The sequence below is a fragment of the Chlorocebus sabaeus genome, chromosome 18, assembly GCF_047675955.1.
Source record: "Chlorocebus sabaeus isolate Y175 chromosome 18, mChlSab1.0.hap1, whole genome shotgun sequence".
NCBI lineage: Eukaryota > Metazoa > Chordata > Mammalia > Primates > Cercopithecidae > Chlorocebus > Chlorocebus sabaeus.
This window is the reverse complement of record NC_132921.1, coordinates 59176385-59197466: the sequence shown is the minus strand read 5'-3', so window position 1 is coordinate 59197466 and position 21082 is coordinate 59176385. Positions and strand designations below refer to the sequence as shown.

General features: G+C 41.0%; 1 protein-coding gene across 3 annotated transcripts in view; it reads left to right on the top strand.

Moving 5' to 3' along the window:
- The window catches only part of LAMA3 (laminin subunit alpha 3), a 283212-nt gene that overhangs the window by 15271 nt on the left and 246859 nt on the right, over positions 1 to 21082 (top strand). For all 3 annotated transcript variants that reach the window (XM_007974442.3, XM_073006417.1, XM_007974441.3), the window contains exon 2: positions 9716 to 9868. In XM_007974442.3, coding sequence (XP_007972633.3) covers positions 9716 to 9868 — 153 coding nt within the window. The remainder of the gene's footprint in view (positions 1 to 9715; positions 9869 to 21082) is intronic.

Here is a 21082-nt window from a genome sequence, read left to right as displayed (position 1 = left end):
TTCACCTCTGAGCTGTTTCTTCATCTTTAAGTTTTGAATACTTTGATATACATTTCACAGTGTTCTGGTGATTAAGCGAAGTAAAGCACAATGTTCTTCGCTGGGCTCCCACACCCAGTGCTAGCTTGCCCCAGCATCTTGTGGTAATGTGCAGTGGTCGAGTTACTTCTCTTCTCTCCCACTAACTTTCTGTAGGGACAGATCCAACTCTTAGTGTGTGTGTGTTTGTTTTTACCACAGTATCTGACATAGTGCTGTACACATGGTAGGTAATTTGGATAAGTTGAATAAATGAATGAATGTTCAAACAAACCCCCCAGAAACTATGTTAGGGAGCACTGCTATAATCATCCTCTAGCTTCTTGGAAGAATATAGTATTTACATTGTGAACTCAGTTATAAAGTATTACACGTGGAAGGCTTTTTAGTTAAGAAGGATCATAAAAAGTGTTAGGAACTAGGAGAGACGACTTTTTTCCATCCTTCTGAAAAAGGGTAGGTCATTCTGTGGGCTTCTGGTTTATTCTCTGGAGACTGCCAAATTTGGAGCTCAGCTCTGCTTAGTTGTTTATAGGAACAGTCCTATCTCCTTTCTTCACAGCCCCTTCCATTACATTTTCTATTTCCCATCTGAATAGGCCAATAATATAATAGCCTTGGTGCAATTCCAAGTGTCAGTCCCTTGTTCTGTTTATCTTTCGGTGTTCTCATCTCTCTGTCTAGAATGGCATTTAGTACAGAGTAGATGATTATCCTAGGTTTGTTGCATGGATGGATGAAAAATTGAACGTGGGAGTTCTCTTCTCTGTTCCTTTTCTTCTCGGATTTTTTTTTTTTTCCTTGAGATGGAGTCTCACTCTGTTGCCAGGCTGGAGTGCAATGACCCGATCTTGGCTCACTGCAACCTCCGCCTCCTGGGTTTAAGAGATTCTTCTGCCTCAGCCTCCCGAGTAGCTGGGATTACAGGCGCGTGCCACTATGCCCATCTAATTTTTGTATTTTTAGTAGAGATAGGGTTTTGCCATGTTGACCAGGCTGGTCTCGAACTCTTGACCTCATGATCTGCCTGCCTCGGCCTCCCAAAGTGCTGGGATTACAGGAGTGAGCCATGGTGCCCGGCCTTCTTCTCCGACTTCTATCAGTTTTTGTCCTGCTTTATTTATTTATGGGTGTTTTTAAAATATCGGACATCAGGCACAGAGTTAGATTGTGGATTAGTCATAACCCTCAGTTTATGAGATATTTATATACACAAATATATATTCCATACATCTGCCCACTACCAGATGTATGGGAAGAGACCCAGCTCAGGAATATATTATCACTATACACACACACACACACACACACATATGCACATATATATGTATACATACACACACACACACATATATGCACATATATATACACACACACACACATATACACACACACACACCCCCCATATATTTGAGACAGGGTCTCACTCCATCATCCAGGCTGTAGTGCAGTGATGCAGTCATGGCTCACTGCAGCTTCCACTTCCCAGGCTCAGGTAATCCTTCCACCTCAGCTTCCCAAGTAGCTGGGACTACAGGCGCGTGCCACCGTGACCAGCTAATTTTTGTATTTTTTGTAGAGACAAGGTTTCACCATGTGCCCAGGCTGGTCTTGAACTCCTGAGCTCAAGCAATCCTCCCATCTTGGCCTCCCAAACTGCTAGGATTACAGGCGTGAGCCACTGTGCCTGGCCTACATATGTATTTTAAATAGTAATAAGCATTCATGAACTTGCTGCCAAAACAAAACATGGAGCCTGGATAATAATTTATGTCTAAGCGTATGGTCCTCCCACCCCCTTTCCCTCTGTCTCTTACATTCTGGGGAAATAATAATCCCAAATCCTTTATGAATTCATACTTTGCTTTTTTAATATAGTTTTTAGTACATTGATATGTATTTCTAAAAAGTAGGTGCTTTTTATTTTGCTTGCTCATAACTTTATAAAAATTATATCATGCTTTTTTTACTTAATATTATATTGCTAAGATTCATCAATATTGTTTCATCCATATTGTTTCATTGTATATATTCATTTACTCATTATTGCTTATATAGTTATTAATTGTGTGAATATACCACTGTTTGTTCATCCACCCTCCTGTGGCTGAGCAATTAAGTTATTCCCAGGAATTTGCTCTTATGAACAGTGTTGCTGTGAATAGTGTTGAATATAATACCATCACATTTGTGCAGGGGCTTCCTTTTGGTTTATGAGTTTGAGAGTAGAATGCCGTATCATAGGAAATGTGAATTTCAACTTTAGGTGGTAATACTAAAACAGTTTCCGAAGTTTTTGTACCAATTTATACTCCTACTTTGGCTTTTCTAAATCTGGTTATCATCAAACTTTAAACTTGGGTCTACTGAATAAGTATAAAATAATATTGCATTGTGGTCTGCCTTGGTCACTAATGATGGTGATGGTGAACATTTCTTGAAATGTTTATTATGTTTATAAATGTTTATTGTGTTTATATATGTTTCCACTTCTCTGAAATTTCTGCTCTTGCCCATTTTCCCATTGAACTATTTATGTTTTTCTTATTGATTTGTAGGATTGTTAGGAATTTGGTATGTGTTTCTGATTAGAGTTCTTTGTTGACTTTAAGTTCTTTGATCAGTTATTGATTCTTGTGTAACAAACTACCCCCAAAACTTAGTGGCTTAAAACAACAACAGTTTTGGCCGGTTGCAGTGACTCACGTCTATAATCCCAGCACTTTGGGAGGCCGAGGTGGGTGGATCACCTGAGGTCAGGAGTTTGAGACCAGCCTGACCAACATGGAGAAACCCCGTCTCTACTAAAAATACAAAATTAGCTGGGCATGGTGGCACATACCTGTAATCCCAGCTACTTGGGAGGCCGAGGCAGGAGAATCACTTAAACCTGAGAGGCAGAGGTGGCAGTGAGCCAAGATCACACCATTGCACTCCAGCCTGGGCAACAAGAGCGAAACTCCGTCTCAAACAACAACAACAACAACAACAACAACAATAACAACAACAATTTTTTCTCTCACAATTCTGTGGGTTGACTGGGTTCAGCTGGGTGGTTCTGCTCCATGGGTTGTCAGTTGGGGTACCTCACTTAGTTGCATTCAGCTGGTGGCTAGGATGGACTGGATGACCTAAGAAAGTCTCACTAACATGTAAGGTATCTTGTTGCTCTCCCATTTGTCCTCTCCAGTTGGATATCTTGGACTTTCTCACAGAATGGTGATTTCTGGGTGGTTGGACTTCTTGCCTGGCGGCTGGCTTCTGAGAGGAAGGATGCAGAATCTTCTAGCCCTTTTAAGGCCTAAGCTTGAATGTCCCAGAATGACACATATAACAAAGCAAACAATCAGGTCAGTCTGGATTCAAGATGAGAGACTAGCCTCCAGAGCAAAGAGCATCCACCTTTTGATGGGTGAAATGGCAGGCATGGAGAGAGAGAGAAGGAATTGAAGGCAATCATAATTGGAGACTGTTTATCACTTTCGCATTGTAAATATCTTCTAGTTTTAACTTTTCACTTTTTAAAGGTGTCTTTGATGAAGCAAACTTCTTTATATATATTTTATTTATTTATTTAGTTTTTTGGTAGAGATGAGGTTTCGCTATGTTGTTCAGGCTGGTCACCAACTCCCTGGGCTCAAGGAAACAAAATTCTTTTTTTTGAGACAGGGTTTTGCTCTGTCACCCAGGATGGAGGGCAGTGGTGCAATTTCAGCTCACCGCAAACTTCGCCTCCCAGGCTCAAGCAATTCTCGTGTCTCAGTTACAGGCGTGTGCCACCATGCCCAGCAAAAGGAAGCAAAATTCTCAATTTTAACATAGTCAGATTTATCCATCTCTTCTTTTGTAATCAATGCTTTTTGTATCTTGGGTTAAGAAACCTTTCCTTGCTCTTAGTTCTAAAAGGTAGTCACCTTTTTTTCTACTATGAGATTTTGAAGTTTTATTTTTCACACATACGTCCTTATTTCATCTGAAGTTGAATTTCATTTGTGACTTGAGTAGAACTCTGATTTTATTATTTCCCCCTGGATCTAGAATATTCCTTCTTTTCCCAGTGGTCTGACATACCACCTATGTTATATAGTAAAGCTTCTTAAATGCATGGGCTGTCTGTTTTGTCCCATAGGTCTGTTTGTCTCATTTTGCCTTTCCTTAATTACAATAGCTTCATAATAAGCTCCGATTCCTTGAGGGGCAAGTTTCCTCCTCCCGGTCTTCTTCTTCAGCAGTATCTTGGTCCTTTAAAGTTTCATATAAATTTTAGAATTACCTTACTGTAATTCAAACCTTATTCAGGTTTTCACTGGCATAATATTGTCTCTATAGCTTAATTTGGGGAGAATTGATAAGTTTTTGATATTATCTTCTAGCTAACTCTCCATTTATGTAGATTTTCAAAATTCTGTTAATACTGTTTAAAATTTTTATTTGTCAAATTTCTTTTAAGATAACTTGATGTTCTCTGAGACTATTATAAATGGCGTTTTCTCTTTAATTAAATTTTCTAGTTGTTTGCTGCTATTCTACAGAGATGCAATGACTTTTTGCAACCTCAGCCTCCTGGGCTCAATTGATCCTCCCACCTCAGCCTCCCAAGTAGCTGGGACTACAGGCATGCACCACCACACCCAGCTAATACTTTTGTATTTTTAGTAGAGACATGGTTTCTCCATGTTGCCAAGGCTGCTCTTGAACTCCTGGGCTCAAGCAATCCATGCACCTTGGCCTCCCAAAGTGTAGGGATTACAGGCATGAGCCACTGTGCCCAGACTCATGTGGAGTTTTTTTTTTTTTTTTTTTTTTTTTTTTTTTTTGAGATGGAGTCTGGCTCTGTCGCCCAGGCTGGAGTGCAGTGGCCGGATCTCAGCTCACTGCAAGCTCCGCCTCCCGGGTTTACGCCATTCTCCTGCCTCAGCCTCCCGAGTAGCTGGGACTACAGGCGCCCGCCACCTCGCCCGGCTAGTTTTTTTGTATTTTTTAGTAGAGACGGGGTTTCGCCGTGTTCGCCAGGATGGTCTCGATCTCCTGACTTCGTGATCCGCCCGTCTCAGCCTCCCAAAGTGCTGGGATTACAGGCTTGAGCCACCGCGCCCGGCCTCATGTGGAGTTTTAATGTAAATAAATTTATCATCTTTAAATAAATAATAACAGTTTTATTTCCTTTATTCCAAATGTTATACATCTGTTTTTTTTTTTTTTCTCCTGCCTTTAAAAAATCCTTCTTGTTCTTGTCTCTTGACCATTTTTTACTTTCAATTCTTGTGGAAAACATCAGGTTGAGTCAGAAATAGCAGAGACTTATAAATACATAAGCCCTCTTATTTTGCGTATACCCATGAAGTAGTAAAGTTGGTATAAGTGTCTGTTGGAAGATATGGCTACAGAAAAAACAAAGTGGCCTGTCCCACTGATACTCCCGGGAAGGAAAGATCCTCCTCAATGATCTTCCATCTGAGAAGTCCCATGGATTCTTTTCTATTCTGCTCCATAAGTTTGATTGTCTTGTCTTTTCTTTTCTCTTTTCTTTTCTTTTCCTTTCGTTTCCTTTTTTCTTTTCTTTTCTTTCTTTCTTTCTTTCTTTTTTTCTGGTGTATTAGCCAGACAGACTCAGTTTAGATGATCCGAATTTTGTTAGAAACATCCAAAGCATTGTAATCAGGAGCCAGTTGAACATATGCCTTCTTCTCTCCATCAGGCCTAATCAGGATGTTGACTTTGGCCACATCAATGTCATAGAGCTTCTTCACAGCCTGTTTGATTTGGTGTTTGTTGGCTTTAACATCCACAGTGAACACAAGTGTGTTGCTGTCTTCTATCTTCTTCATGGTGGACTCAGTTGTCAGCAGAAACCTGATGATAGCATAGTGGTCAAGCTTGTTCTCCTTGGGGCACTCTGCCGAGGATATTTGGGCTGCCTCTGGAGTCCCTGCGCCATGGGCTGCCAGAAGGTGGGTGATGTGAGGATCTTCTTTTTTTGTGTGGCTGTGGACACCTTTCAACACTGCCTTCTTGGCCTTCAAAGCCTTCGTTTTGGCTTCAGCTTTAGGATGAACAGGAGCTTCCTTCTTCGCCTTCTGTGCCATCTTGTGAAAAGGCCACAAGTTTGATTTTCAAAAGTATTGTCAGGTATTGCACTTTTAAAAAGCTCCACGAGGTTGTCTTCTCTCAAAACCCTGTTGCTTAGTGCCAAGGCTTTACTTGCAGGGTTAGTCATAACCTTGGCCTCCCTGAGAAAGTTCTTCAACCACAAGTCTACTTATCTATGTAGCATTTCCACACAGACTTAATTCTCCATGAAGACCTCAAGAAAATGATTGAGAAGGCTGGATAGAGTTTTAACACTTAAGAAAATCATTCTTCTGATTTTTTTTTCACTTCTAGATCCACAGTCTGATTTCCTTTAGGGCACTACTAAATTCTTTTTGATTCTTCATGTAGGTTGATTTGCAGTAAATATGACATTGAGATGTAGGGTAAAAATTACTGAAATTTCAGGAGTAAAACAAATGAAAGAAAAGAGAAGGAATATTTTAATAAAACTATTTGAATAAAAATCTTTCACCCTAGAGTAACTTAAAGAAGCCAAACTTTCTAGTTATTAATTTTAAAATATTAAATTTTTAGAATAAATTTTTTTTTCTTTTTAAAGTCAATGTTTACACTGATCTTTTTATTTTTCAAACAGAAAGTGTATGTTACACTTTTGCTTGTTAATGTTTAACTTAAGCTTGTGGACTCTTTGTTAGAAATTATTTTATATGGCAAAAAATTTATCATCTAAACTTGGTTATACAAAGTTAATCTGAAAAACCGTCATCTAGGGCATTACTGGTTTGACAAGTTGTTTTTGTAGATTCCTTGCTGTCTGTCAAAGTTTTTGCCAATAGTGTTTAGAAATAAACAGAAAGTTTGACTCATTTTTATTACCTGGGCAAAGCTCGCTCCTTGGAATTTACCTTTAACTTATGTATCTGTTATATCAGTCAGTCTTCCGAATGTCAGTATTGACACTAGCCTGTATAATTGTGATGCCGTTTTTAAAATATGTGCTTTCAAATTATTTATTGCTCAGACTCAAAATATATATTATCAAATATATATTTTTTGCTCCGACTCAAAATATATATTATTTATTGCTCAGACTCAAAATATCTATTTGATATATATAGTTTTAGTGCCTACTAATTGTGAGATCAAGGGCTAATGTGAGTGCTAAAGCTCCTGAGCCTGTGTTCTTACCCAGTCTGCTGAATGACATGGACAGGAGCTGCAGAAGGACTGGTATATCAGCAGAAAGGCTAAGATGATTCTTAATGAAAGAGGCCTTCAGGCTATTGTGAAGGCTACCATTTAAAACAAATTAGAGGAAATAATGTCTGTTAGTGATTATGCACCGATGTGTAATAAACCAGAGTTGTAGCTGTTAGAGAGTTACAGGGTAGTGTTCACTCGTTATCCCTGCACCCTGGACGTAGGTCCCAGTTCTACCATTGACCAGTGGTGTGGTTCTTGGGAAAATTACTTAACATTCTACTCTCTTTCCTCATCTGTAAAATAGAGGAGATAATAATAATCTTAGTATAAAAATGTAAACTGGGTGGTGCTCAGTGCATAATAGGTGCTCTACAAATGTTCATCTTGATTATTATTGTGAAATTGAGAACCACTCTGACAATCTAGAAAGCACCTTCTGCATTCCTCACGTCTATAATGTGGAGATGGAGATAAATGTAAATCCTAAGCTTTCTCATTTTGGGGAGAGATTTTGCTTCTAGCCAGATGTAAATCTTCTAAACTTTGAGGAATAATAATTAAATTCCCTCATCAAATAGCTAAATGTTCTGGTAAAATGTTCTTTAGGGAGAAATAAAGATCATACTAATAGTAAATGTGTAGATGTCCTAGCTTAAAAGTTATTCATGGCTGGGCACGGTGGCTCATGCCTGTAATCCCAGCACTTTGGGAGGCCGAGGCAGGCAGATCACCTGAGGTCAGGAGTTCGAGACCAGCCTGGCCACCATAGAGAAACCCTGTCTCTAATAAAAGTACAAAATTAGTCGGGCGTGGTGGCGCATGCCTGTAATCCTAGCTATTCGGGAGCCTGAGGCAGGAGAATCGCTTGAACCTGGGAGGCGGAGGTTGTAGTGAGCAGAGATCATGCCATTGCACTCTAGTCTGGGCAACAAGAGTGAAACTTTGTCTCAAAAAAAAAAAAAAAGTTATTCATTAAGCACCTTCTTATGACAATGCATTTTATAGAAAGAACCAACATTTTTGAGAAATGGCTGATGGAATTATTCCTTGGTTGAGTTTCTAGTGGACGCAAGGCAGTGTGTTGGGCTGAAGTGATAGAGGGAAGAGTGGGAAACACATGGCCTCTGACCTCAGCAAGTAGTGGGGCTACATACACTCGAGGTGCTGCTTCCGAGTTATAGAAATATTTTTGTATAATGTCAAAAGATAAAGATCTGCACAGATACCTCACCACGCATGAAAGAACCATGAGTTGCATACTAGATGAAAACATGTGGTCACACCTTTGGTTACATACCAGCATCTGGCTAGGGGCAGAGCTACCTCTTTGTCACAGCACATTCCTTGGGAGGCTGTGGGTATAAGTTTGCCTCTTTGTCCCCTCCTATGTGATGGTTATACTCTAAGGGCGTTTAGTTTGGGAGCTGATAGTTCAGTATGTGAAGTCCATCCCTGGAGAAGCATGATCCTCTGACCCACTTAAAATACATTCGACATAGAAGAAAGGCCTATGTTCAGGTTTTAGATGGTAAATGGCTGCAAAATTATGCAAAAACCAAACCAAAACAAAAACCAGGATCAAAAGAATCTTTCTAGCAAGAAAAAGAGTAATTCAATAAGGAGTTAGAGATTGTAATACCAAACAGATTATCACTGCAGGTAAAAATGGATCCCCATCTACTGACTGAATTAATTACTGACTTCTCAGTGCTGGTATTCACAGCCAGCCGCATCTCTCCGTGTACCTGGCAAGCCTTGTCTCTCGATGCTTAGGTCAAACCGGACCAGCTGGCCCCTGTGCCTTTGCTCGTGCTGGTTCCTCTACCTGCAACACTTTCCCTGTTTGCACTCACTGCCACTTAGCAAAGTCCTATCTGTCCTCCCAGGCACTGGACATGCCCTGTCTTCCACCATGGAATATCTACTGCCACTGGCCGCAGCCGTCTGCTCCGTGGAGGCACTTGCTGTATACCCCTTCCCTGATGGTTGTTCGGATCCTCGATGCCCCGCTGGGACTGTGGGGAGGGATCTTTTTTGTACCCCAGTGCTGCAGACAGAATTGCACAGAGGATGACTTAAAGAGTGAAGTGGATTTGTTGAAGTGAAAACCTCTTTTCATCCCAAATACAACAGGCTCTTCTTGAAGTGTTGTGTGAAACAAAAACATAGCTGTAAAGATGGAAGATAAATAGACCCCATATCCTAAAAACACCATAAACAGAGGCATAAATTGGTGATAAGGTTTAAGATAAATGAAAAGGAGAAAGCCTTACTACTACTTCAGAATACATTCCAGTGAATTTTAACAGCTGACATCTCCAAGCTGTGTAAGATAGTCTTTCTTTGGTTCCCTCTATTTGCTATATGGATAAGAAAAAATTACTTGAAAGTTAAAAAAATTTTTTTTTTCTTTTTTCAGGGCCAGTTCTGTGACTATTGCAATTCTGAGGACCCCAGGAAAGCACATCCTGTCACTAATGCCATTGATGGATCTGAACGTTGGTGGCAAAGCCCTCCCCTGTCCTCAGGCACACAGTACAACAGAGTCAATCTCACCTTGGATCTGGGGCAGGTGAGCTATACTTTCAATTGGAATGGGAACATGAGCTTAGATCACTGTTTCTATGGGGATTTCTGATATAATAATTATTGTAAAAACAAACTTCAGTTTTAATCCCCTAATCATTGTTAAACCTGTTAGATTAATATTTGCTTCCCTTAAAACCCAGAACAGGTCAGGCACAGTGGCTCACGCCTGTAATCCCAGCACTTTGGGAGGCCGAGGTGGGTGGATCACTTGAGGTCTGGAGTTTGAGACCAGGCTGACCAACATGGTGAAACCCCATCTCTACTAAAAATACCAAAATTAGTCAGGTATGGTGGCGGATGCCTGTAATCCCAGCAACTTGGGAGGCTGAGGCAGGAGAATCGCTTGAACCTGGGAGGCGGAGGTTGCAGTGAGCCAAGATTGCACCATTGCACTCCAGCCTGGGCAACAGAGTGAGACTCCATCTCAAAACAAAAACAAAAACAAAACCCGGAACAGTGCCTGGGAGCATGCAGATAGATCCCCATCCCTGTCTATCAAATGAGTTTAAAAAATAGTTGTAAATAGTTTCATTGGCAAAGATATTTTTATTATTATTTTTACTTGTGGTAAAAGAGACACAACATAAAATTTGTCATCCTAACCATTTTTAAGTATATGGTTCAGTGGCATTATGTACATTGACATCATTGTGCAACCATCGCCGTCATCCATCTCCAGTACCCTTTTCATCTTGTAATACTGAAACTCTGTACCCATTAAACAGCAACTCCCCATTCCCCTTTTTCCTGCTGCTCGCAGCCAACATTCTGCTTCTCTTACTGTGAACTGACAACTCTAGGAAGCTCATATAAGTGGAATCATATAGTATTTGTCTTTTTGTGACTGGCTTCTTTAACTTGGCATGATGTTTTTAAGGTCTTGAAAACATCAGGGTAAGTGAAAGAAGCTAGGTATAAAAGACTATCTTATATGAGTCCATTTATATGGAATGTCCTGATAGGCAACTCTATAGAGAGAAAAGTAGCTTAGTGGCTGCCTAGGGCTAGGGGTTTTGGAGGAAATTGGGGAGTGACTACTAATAGGTATGTTTTTGGAGAGAGGGTGATGAAAATGTTCTAAAATTGATTGTGATGATGGTTGGACAACTCTGAATATGCCAAAGACCATTGGCATGTACACTTTATATGGGTGAACTGTATGGTATGTGAATTGTATCTCAATAAAACTGTTAAGAAAAAAAAAGGATTCATGGAAAGAGAGTGTTTCAAGTAAAAAAAAAAAAAAAAAAAAAAAGGAGGGAGAAATTAACTGTGTCAAATACCGTTGATAAGCCAAATAACAAAAGACGGATAACTGACCAGTAAATGACCATTGGATTTGCCCGTGTGGAGATCATTGGTGACTTTGATAAGACAGAATTGAAAAGTTAACTGTAGGGAAATCAAGAGAGAATGTGAGAGGAATTGAAGCATCTAATACGGAAATCAATTTTAAGAGTTCTGCTCAATGGGGCAAAAAGACATGGGGGAGAATCATTGAAAAGCCAGGTAAAGAGAAGATTTATTTGTTTATGATGGAGACAGCAACATGCTTGTGTGCTTGTGTGCAGATCGTAACGTAAACAGGAGGAAGAAGACTACTGCTATTATTACCTGAGTTTGTCATGTCAATACCAATACTAAAACTCATGCTAATACTAATGTTAATGTGTATACTCTTCTTTTTGCTGGGAAGAGTTAAGCATAGAGTACAGTTCATATAAAAATACTACTTGAAAGAAATAAAAAGGTAAATGCATCCCATAGTATAGAAATGGAATGATACTGAGATTTCTTAGAATGTGTTCTTTTCATTTGGATTGGGCAGTTTTGTGACAGAAGGGCTTTCAACCTCTTTAGTTCATGTGTTGTGCTAAATTAGACCTCTCCTGAGAGTATTTTCACCATTAATTTGTATCTGCAGGAGTTCACAGAGAGCCTTCATGATTCAAAAGACTCTATAAGCCTCCTTTCAGCTATAATTTAGTCTTATCCCTCTGATACCTAACCTCTAGCGTTCATTCAGTAGCTTCTGACAATACTAACCAAGAATTACCTACCGTATCACTTTTTTTTTTTTTTTTTTTTAGACAGGGTCTCACTCTATTGCTCAGGCTGAAGTGCAGTGGGCAAACTCGGCTCACTGCAACCTCTGCCTCCCAGGCTCAAGTGATTCTGGTGCGTCATCCGCCCAGGTAGCTGGGACTACAGGCATGTGCCACCATGCCTGGCTAACTTTTTGTATTTTAAGTAGAGACAGGGTTTCACCATGTTGCTCAGGCTGGTCTTGAATTACTCAGCTCAGGCAATCTGCCCACCTCCGCCTCCCAAAGTACTAAGATTACAGGCATGAGCCACCATGACCGGCCTATATCACTTATTTAACTGAGGGTTTTTGTAGTTAACAGGGAATTTTAATCCGTTAAAATGACCCATACTGAACTTACCCATATCTGCTGGATTGTTCTTTTTTCTTTAAAACTTTTTTTTAAACCTACTTTAAAAGCCCCCTTTTGATGTACTGAAAAATTCCCTAATTAAGACAATTAAGAAAATATCAACATAGGAACAGTTCAGTACTTTGCTGGTTGCTGACAAACTTGAGTCATGGTATGCATATTCATGAGGCCTGTGTCCACCCACCTGCTCTGCGAGCCAGCTGAGAGTGTGGGTTCTGGAGTCAGCCTGGCTCAGTTTGTCCTGATTGCTCTGCTCACTTGCTGTGTGGCTTTAACAAATATATTTATCTGCTCCCTGCCTCAGTTTCCTCATTTATAAAATGAGAAAACTGTGCATACCTCATAAGATTATTGTAAGTTCTAAATGAGTTAATTGCTTAATTTAAAACTTATTTAGAGCAGCTCTAAAGACTGCTCTAAAGTTTTTTTTTGTTTAATAAAATAAAGTGAACTTATTTAATAAAATAAAGTGAACTTTAATAAACTCTCATTAAAAAGAACAGACTGATCACATCTGTGCCTCTAGAAAACACTACCTATAATGCTGAAGAAAATAAGAAAGTCTAGGAGCAGGAAAAGCACGATCAGTTCTATCAGACTGAAGATATTTCTTTCCTCTTCTGTGTCGGAGCATGACATGTTTTAACAAGCATGTTGTGTCTTGTAAGATTCCTATTTTTTGCCCCATTGGTAAGATCTGTGTTTTCTTCCTTTGGCTGGAATTAACCATAAGAATGTCACTGAGAGGTTAGATTTCATAATTTAATAGTAACATTAAGACCTTAGAGGGAGAAAAGTGGGAATTTTGATGCATGGTTGAGAAATAAAATACGGATCATAAATTTGTTACTACAAAATCACTTCTTTTCACCTGCTAAGAACTAAAATTTGATTCTGATGTGCTGTCGTCAATTTGACAGCTTGTGCTGTTGTGAGGATCTTATTTTCTTTTAGACTAGTTGGTGTTTTTCATTTTTATTTTTTTGGCCAACAAGTTTGACAAATAAAAACATTACCTTCCAGACTTGATCTTTTTTTATTTATTTATTTTTTTGAGACAGAGTCTCGCTCTGGAGTGCAGTGGTGTGATATCGGCTCACTGCAACCTCCGTCTCCTGGGTTCAAGTGATTGCCTTACCTCAGCCTCCCAAATAGCTGGGATTACAGGTGCCCACAACCATGCCTGGCTATTTTTTTTTTTTTTTTTTTTTTTTTTTTTAGTAGAGACGGGGTTTCACCATGTTGACCAGGCTGGCCTTGAACTCCCGACCTCAGATAATCCGCCCACCTCAGCCTCCCAAATTGCTGGGATTATAGGCATGAGTCACCCTGCCCGGCCCCCGGACTTGATCTTAAAGGACAGTTTCCCCTTAAAAGGTGGTAAATGTAGGACAGTTCTGTGATTCACTAGAGGCATCATACTTTCTGGGGTTGTTCAAGTTCATTTAATTATACATTATGCAGTAGTTTCAGGCTATAGAATGAGAACACAATGTCTTTCAGGAAGCTTTCGTATCATCTGGCCAGATATAATGAGTTCAGTTTTACTGAAGCATGTGGATGTCCAATTTTTAAAAGGAGAATCTTTGGAATCTAGGAACCTTTGTTCTTCCTGGACTCCTAGTGGGGCATGGGCTTTGGAGATCTCTCCCGTGAGATCGGAAGGTGTAGCGATGGTTTCTACATACACACCCTGGACTTCCTCCAGAATCCAAACACCAGATTTCTACTCTACGGGCTCCCTATATTCGCCCTCCTGCTCCCTCCCCGGGGTGAGGTATAGGGAAAAACACAAGGAGGTGGGTGTGGAGGGGGTTCCTGTGGTCCGTGACTTCAGCCCCCACAGAGCAAGCCTGACTCATTGTGTTCCAGGGAACAACAACAAAATTATCTGGAGAAGAATTTTGAGGCTTGTATGCAATGTGTAATGTTCCCAAGAGTATAAATTTGTTATTTTAACCTGTTAGTAGTAAAAATAAAGACAATCACTCACCCCCAACACCAAGCCCTGAAAAGGACTGAGTGTTGGCTTCAGAGGATGGAGGTGTGAGGAGAGAAGGTGACGCTGCCCCTGCTCTGCAGGGCTGCAGGGGAGTGAGGCCTGGAGACAGCAGATGTGGCTGCAGGAACAGAGCTGCAGAGATGGTCCTTTGGACCTTGTAGAGGCAAAGGCTGTGATGCCCATGGCTCCCTGGTCCCCCTCTGAGTGGCAGCCTGGAGGGACAGTTTCCACACCTGTTCCCTTGTCCCATCTCAAGGGCCTGCATCTGACTCTGCTTCCTAGCTGAAGGCTCTTTCTGGAGCCACAGGAGCTTCTAAAAGGTGTGTCTAGAGCAGCCTGCAAGCCCAGCACTTAATACCCCAAGGGGCAATCCTCATTCCAAGAGGGATAGGAGTTGGTGGGAAAATACCGCATTTCCCTGCCTATCAATGGGCCAGTTCTAAAGTGCCTTCTACATAATTCCTCAGAGTGTCCCTGGTAGAATGGAGCCTCTGTTGGGTTGCCTCTGGTGGCAGCCCACTCATGAACACATTGATTTTTGGCTTTTCTTGTTCCATTATGTTCCTCTCTCCCCAGTTTGTGCTTCTTGAGGTCAACTCTTAAATAAACTACCTCTACTCAAGTCTTTGCCTCAGGGCTTTCGGGAGGGCCCAAACTAAGACAGAAGAAAGAGAATCCAGATGGACATAGTAGTTCATACCTGCAGCCCCAACCACTCAGGAGGCTGAGACACAAGGATCACTTGAGCCCAGGAGTTTAAATCCAGCCTGGGCAACTCAGTGAGACCCCATCTCTAAATAAATAAATAAACAAATAAGGAAAGCAAGCCTAGATTGAGACCCTGAAGCCCCCTGCAGATGTTAACACAGGCAAATACTATGAAAATGTTATTTAAAATGCAAAAAATAGAAAACTCAGAAATTGTTTCTAAAGCTCCAAGGTTAAGTATAATAGGGGAAACTACATTATAAATTTTAAGGAAAAATATTAATAGGTCACAGGAGAAATGCCCCATTACTCTACCTTTCTCATTTTTCGTGAATTCATCACAGACAGTGAACTCCCCAGGGGCCAGATGCAAATACAGGATCCAATCATCTGAGAGTGAATTCAGTATGTAGTTGCCTTCTAGAATCTTTTTTTTTCTGATTCCCTTCAACTTTCGTGAGGCTTTGGTGGATGAATCCAAAAACATTCTTTGTAGCTGACTCAGATGTGGAGGGAGGCCTGGGCTAGTTTCTGTTACTTTTTGGGCTTAAGGACTTTGGAGATTAACCTGGCTCTACAGATGGTTGGCTGGTGAGGTCACTAAGGAGGGTGACTCAGCTGGGTCCCTGGGTGGACACAGCCCAATCCAGAAGGTGGATGGCTCTTGGTTTTGACTCAGTCTTTCTGGATTCCTGAGGGATTGTATAGACTGTAAGCTTCAGGAGGCCAGAGACTATGTCTTCTTTTGTTCACTGTGTTCCGTTCACTACAAGATGTTTTGCTCCCAACATCTTGCACAGTGTTTAGCATACAATAGTTGTTTAATAAATATTTGCTGAGTTAATGTAGAATGAGCCAAGGATGATTCAGCATCAGCCTGAACTTTCCCAGGGCATAGTAGTAATGGAAACATATCGCTGTGAGACCAAATCTCTGGGTGAGGGTGGAAGAGTTTTAGTTCTGTAATTAATTACAGTTGGTTCCATTTATGACAATTGAGTCGCTCTGCAACATTTTAAGAGTATTTTAGAGCTATAACAAAATTAGAAAATACAGAAGATTATATTTAGAACAATTTTGCTATTAATACATTTTTTTTTTTTGAGATGGAGTCTCACTCTGTCACCGGGCTGGAGTGCAGTGGCGCGATCTCGGCTCACTGCACCCTCTGCCTCCTGGGTTCAAGTGATTCTCCTGCCTCAGCCTCCCGAGAAGCTGGGACTACAGGCATGTACCACCACACCCAGCTAGTTTTCTTGTATTTTTAGTAGAGACGGGGTTTCACCATGTTGACCAGGATGGTCTCGATTTCTTGACCTCGTGATCCACCCGCCTCGGCCTCCCAAAATGTTGGGATTGCAGGTGTGAGCCAATAAATGTGTTACTAATGAACATCATCATGACGCACAGCCCTTGAAGTCAAACAATTCATTAGTGGGTAGAAAAACAGGTGCCAATAAAATCCTCTGGGCTACTAGGGATGCAATATCATCCTTTATGGCTTTATGGTCCTTTAGTAACTTCAAAGTGTTAATTTGCCTTTGAAGTAATTTATACATTAGGAAGAATCTGGAAATCGGGTGTTTTCTTTTAATACATGAAAAACTCAGTCTGGTTGCGGTGTCTCATGTCTGTAATTCCAGCACTTTGGTAGGCCAAGGTGGGAGGATTGCTTGAGGCCAGGAGTTCAAGATCAGCCTGGGCAACCCAGTGAGAGCCCATCTGTATAAAAAAATAAAATAATTAGCCAGGCATGGTGGCATGTACTTGTAGTCCCAGCAACTCAGGAGACTAAGGTGGGAGGACTGCTTGAGCCCAGGAGTTGGAGGCTGCAGTGAGCTCTGATAGCACCAGTGAACTCCAGCCTAGGTGACAGAGTAAGACCCTGCCTCTATTTAAAAAAAAATCCCTCTCTTTTTCTTTTTATTTCTTTTTTTATTTATTCTTTTTAAAATTCTTCTTCTTATTATTTATTTATTTATTCTTATTTCTTTTTATTTCTATTTATTTCTTTTATACACACACACACATACATTCTATTGGTTCTGTTTCTCTGGAGAACGCTGATTAACACTGTGGCTAAATACAAACACAGCGGATCCTGGTTAAGCAGTTCACCTCCAAACAGTGTTTCAAAGACGTAAACTCCTTCCATAACTGGGTCTGCCTTTTTCAACACGTGGGTTCCCAAGTTTGCCCTGTGGATCATCTTTATTCCAACCAGCCCGAATGAGGAAAGAACATAGAAGGGAGGTTTGTGTGGGCAAGACTAGAAGTGGTACATCAGCTCAGTACGTTGATATTGGCTGTGGTGGGAGCATTTACACTACGGAAATCAGCAAATGTTATAAATCAGGGCTGCTCCTTTCCAAGAGCCAGTTTACCCAGCATCCCTCTCGGTCTCTTCCATAGCCCTCCACTTCCCTCTCCCTCCCCACTTACCATTTAGTAAACTCATTATGTCTTGCGCCATAATATATCTGGAGTCTGACTCCTCCTCCGCCTTGATACTGCACTGTTGTAGTGGAGACCGTGACAGCTCTCCCCATGATTAGTCTACCAGTCTTCTAACTGATTTCCTAGCATCTACTCTCAGCTCACCTTGTTTTAGAATCAGCCTGAAAGGAACAGAATCCATAGTGGTGAGGTGAGAAAGATTAGAAACAATCAGGTTGGCAGTCTTCCAAGGGTCTACCTATCAATCAATCTTCTCATTACTACCAGGGCAAAACAAAGATCTCAGTATGCTGTTCTCCCTGATTAGTATCCTTTAGTGGTTTTCTATTACTTTTGGAATGAAGTCCAAGTTTCTTAACATGGCACATACGCTCCTTCAGTCTAGCCCCTAGACTTTTTGTCAGCCTAATCTTAAATGGTACTTTCTCCTGCAAGTCCTATGCTATGTCAGTAGGGACCTAACTGTAATTCCTTGAACATTCCATGATGTTCCCTGGCTCTGGGCATTATTTTGGTGCTATTCACGGTTCTTGGAATTCCTTCCCACCTTGCCTGGTCTGGCTACCTTCTTCCCAAGATAACTCAAATACTGCCTGCTGGAAACCCTTCCTGACTGCCTGCTTCCTTCTGAACTGTGTCTGTTTACTCAGAGGCATTTGCTAAGCTGTGCTGTAAAGGCTGATCCACTGTGTGCTCCTTAAGCTCAGGGGCTGTGTGAACATATTCTTTTTGTATCCATGGGGCTTAAAAGTGCCAGAATATACTGTGTCCTCCACTAAGATGGAATTAAATGGAAATGTGAATTTCAATACTGTTGTTTTCTTATTATTCCACTGGGTTATATGTCTTGCTGTCATCATGGACAGCTCTGTTCTATTTTAAGCTAACATTTACATTTGTTGGTTTTCATAATACTAGCACCACAAATATAACAGACATAACAGAAAATGAATTAAATATGTTTCCTTCCAAAATACTCAGAAGGCTGTAGGCAGTCAACATAAATCCAAGAAATAGGAACAAAGATAAAAACTATACTAGGGAACAGCAACAGTAGGAAACAAAACACTTCTTCTGGAATGTTCTCTCTATACAGATAGACGTTAAGATGATAAAATGATAAACGGAGGTCACTGTGACCTCCTGGGTGAGTCTTACGATGCAACTTTGGGTCAACACACAATTATGACTGGCATTTGGTCACTTCCCAGGATCAAGGCTATTGTAAAGTCATCAGAGGGATCTTTCTCATCACGAAGGGTGAAAACCAGAGTTTGGCATCACATGGGAAAGGCAGCCTGTGGGCTGGGGAGAGGAACCAGAGCAGGTAGCCTGAGGGCTGCTGAATCAGCCCGTCTTTTATGGGTTTCTTGTATAACTTGACAACAGACATGCAGACAAGGTTCATTTCTTGAGAACTCCCAGGACCATGGTTCATGTGGCCCATGCTAATGAGAGAAAAATGAGCAGTACAATGCCCCTGGTGCCTTTTAGAAAAGGTTAATCCCATTTCTCTGAGGGTTGTCCATGCAGTTAAGAAGACAGAAGGAAGATGGCATGCTGTGGCATTGGTAGTACGAAGTCCGGGAAGGAAGAGCCCAGGCTGCTGTGCCAATCTTTGGTTATGCAGGGGTGGTCATGGCAGGAGAGAGACCCAGGCACAGAACTGCGGCAGACTGGTGTAGGGTATCCAGGATCTAATGGTAGGCTTGGCAGGTGGAGAGGACCCTGCTTATGGCTAGGGACTCCTGTGAGTGTATGTGAATGTTCTTTGACCATTGTAAAGCACTCTAGTGCTTTACATTTACATATCATCTATGATATGGAATTTTATTATTATTACCTAGAGAAGTTGTCATTGATCCTCTTGTTCCCCCTTTTAATGAGCTTAGGCCGCCTTATCTCTTCTGGGGAGTGAAGTATCTATAAACACATTCACACGAAAGTTCTGGGAACTCAGTACTGATGTTACTTCCCAGAATATTTGCATTAAAAAAAAATTTCTATCTTTGACATGAAACTATTACTCTGAATTTATCCAAAGGAATTCATGCGATAAATGCTCAAATGTCCGATGCAGGATATTCACCAAAGCATTATAAAAATAGCATCCAGTGGGAAACAATCTCATGTCCAATAAAAGGGGACTGACTCAGTTAGTGGATTAATAGGCACCATATGGTGCCATAGAATGGTCTTTATCGACACAACATGTGTCCGTACTATATGGTGAAGAAACAGACCAAAACTATATGTAAACTAGCTAGATCATATGGAATGATCACGTTTGGTAGGAAAAAATAATGTGCCTGTATAAGCAAAGAACAAAGTGAGGAAAGAGATACTTGAATATGCTAAGAGTGTTTCTCAGTGGATCATCGGTGATTTTTACTTTCTTCTGTAAATCTCAGTGTACGTCAGCTTGCTGGCTCTGGGTTTTTACCTAGGTAAACATCTCACTCCACAGCTTCCTAGCTGTGTGTAACTGGAATCTAACTAATGTCTCAGGGTGAGTATCTTCATCTGAAATACAGGGATAAATCTAGTACCAACCTAGGAGGGTTCTTGTGAGAAATTAATCAGATAATACAGAAAAAGCTCTCAGAATAGTGCCTTACATGCTGTAAGAACTCAATCCATGTTACCTATACTATCTGTATTTTTTTTTTTTTTAATTTTTATTTCTATAGGTTTTGGGGGAACAGGTGGTGTTTGGTTACATGAGTAAGTTCTATAGTGGTGATCTGTGAGATTTTGGTGCACCGTCACCCAAGCAGTATACACTGCATCCAATTTGTAGCATTTTTTTTTTTTTTTGAGACAGAGTCTCGCTCTGTCGCCCAGGCTGGAGTGCAGTGGCCGGATCTCAGCTCACTGCAAGCTCCGCCTCCCGGGTTCTCGCCATTCTCCTGCCTCAGCCTCCCGAGTAGCTGGGACTACAGGCGCCCGCCACCTCGCCCGGCCAGTTTTTTGTATTTTTTAGTAGAGACGGGGTTTCACCGAGTTAGCCAGGATGGTTTCGATCTCCTGACCTCGTGATCCGCCCGTCTCGGCCTCCCAAAGTGCTGGGATTTGTAGCTTTTTATACTTCATCTCTCTCCCACCCTTTCACCCAAGTCCCCAAAGTCCATTGTGTCATTCTTATGCCTTTGCATCCTCATAGCTTAGCTCTCACATATAAGCGAGAACAGATGATATTTGGTTTTCCATTCTTAAGTTACTTCACTTAGAATAATAGTCTCCAATCCTATCCAGGTTGCTGCGAATGCTATTAATTCATTCCTTTTTATGGCTGAGTAGTAGTCAATGGTATATACATATACATCTGTATTTTCTACAATGAGCATGTATTACTTTTAGAATTAGAAAAACAATAAAGCTGTTTTCTCTTTGGAGAAAATAAAAGGTTCTATAGAAAGAGGACAAAAGGAACAATGATTTCTGGTAGGATCTGAGTTATCAATGAAAAAGCTTCCTTGGAGTTTTCCTGATGTCCTCCGTCTCCCCAGTATGAACTATTTCCTGATGCCCTCCTTGCCCTATCTTGCCTCCTGCCACCCTGTCCCCCTGA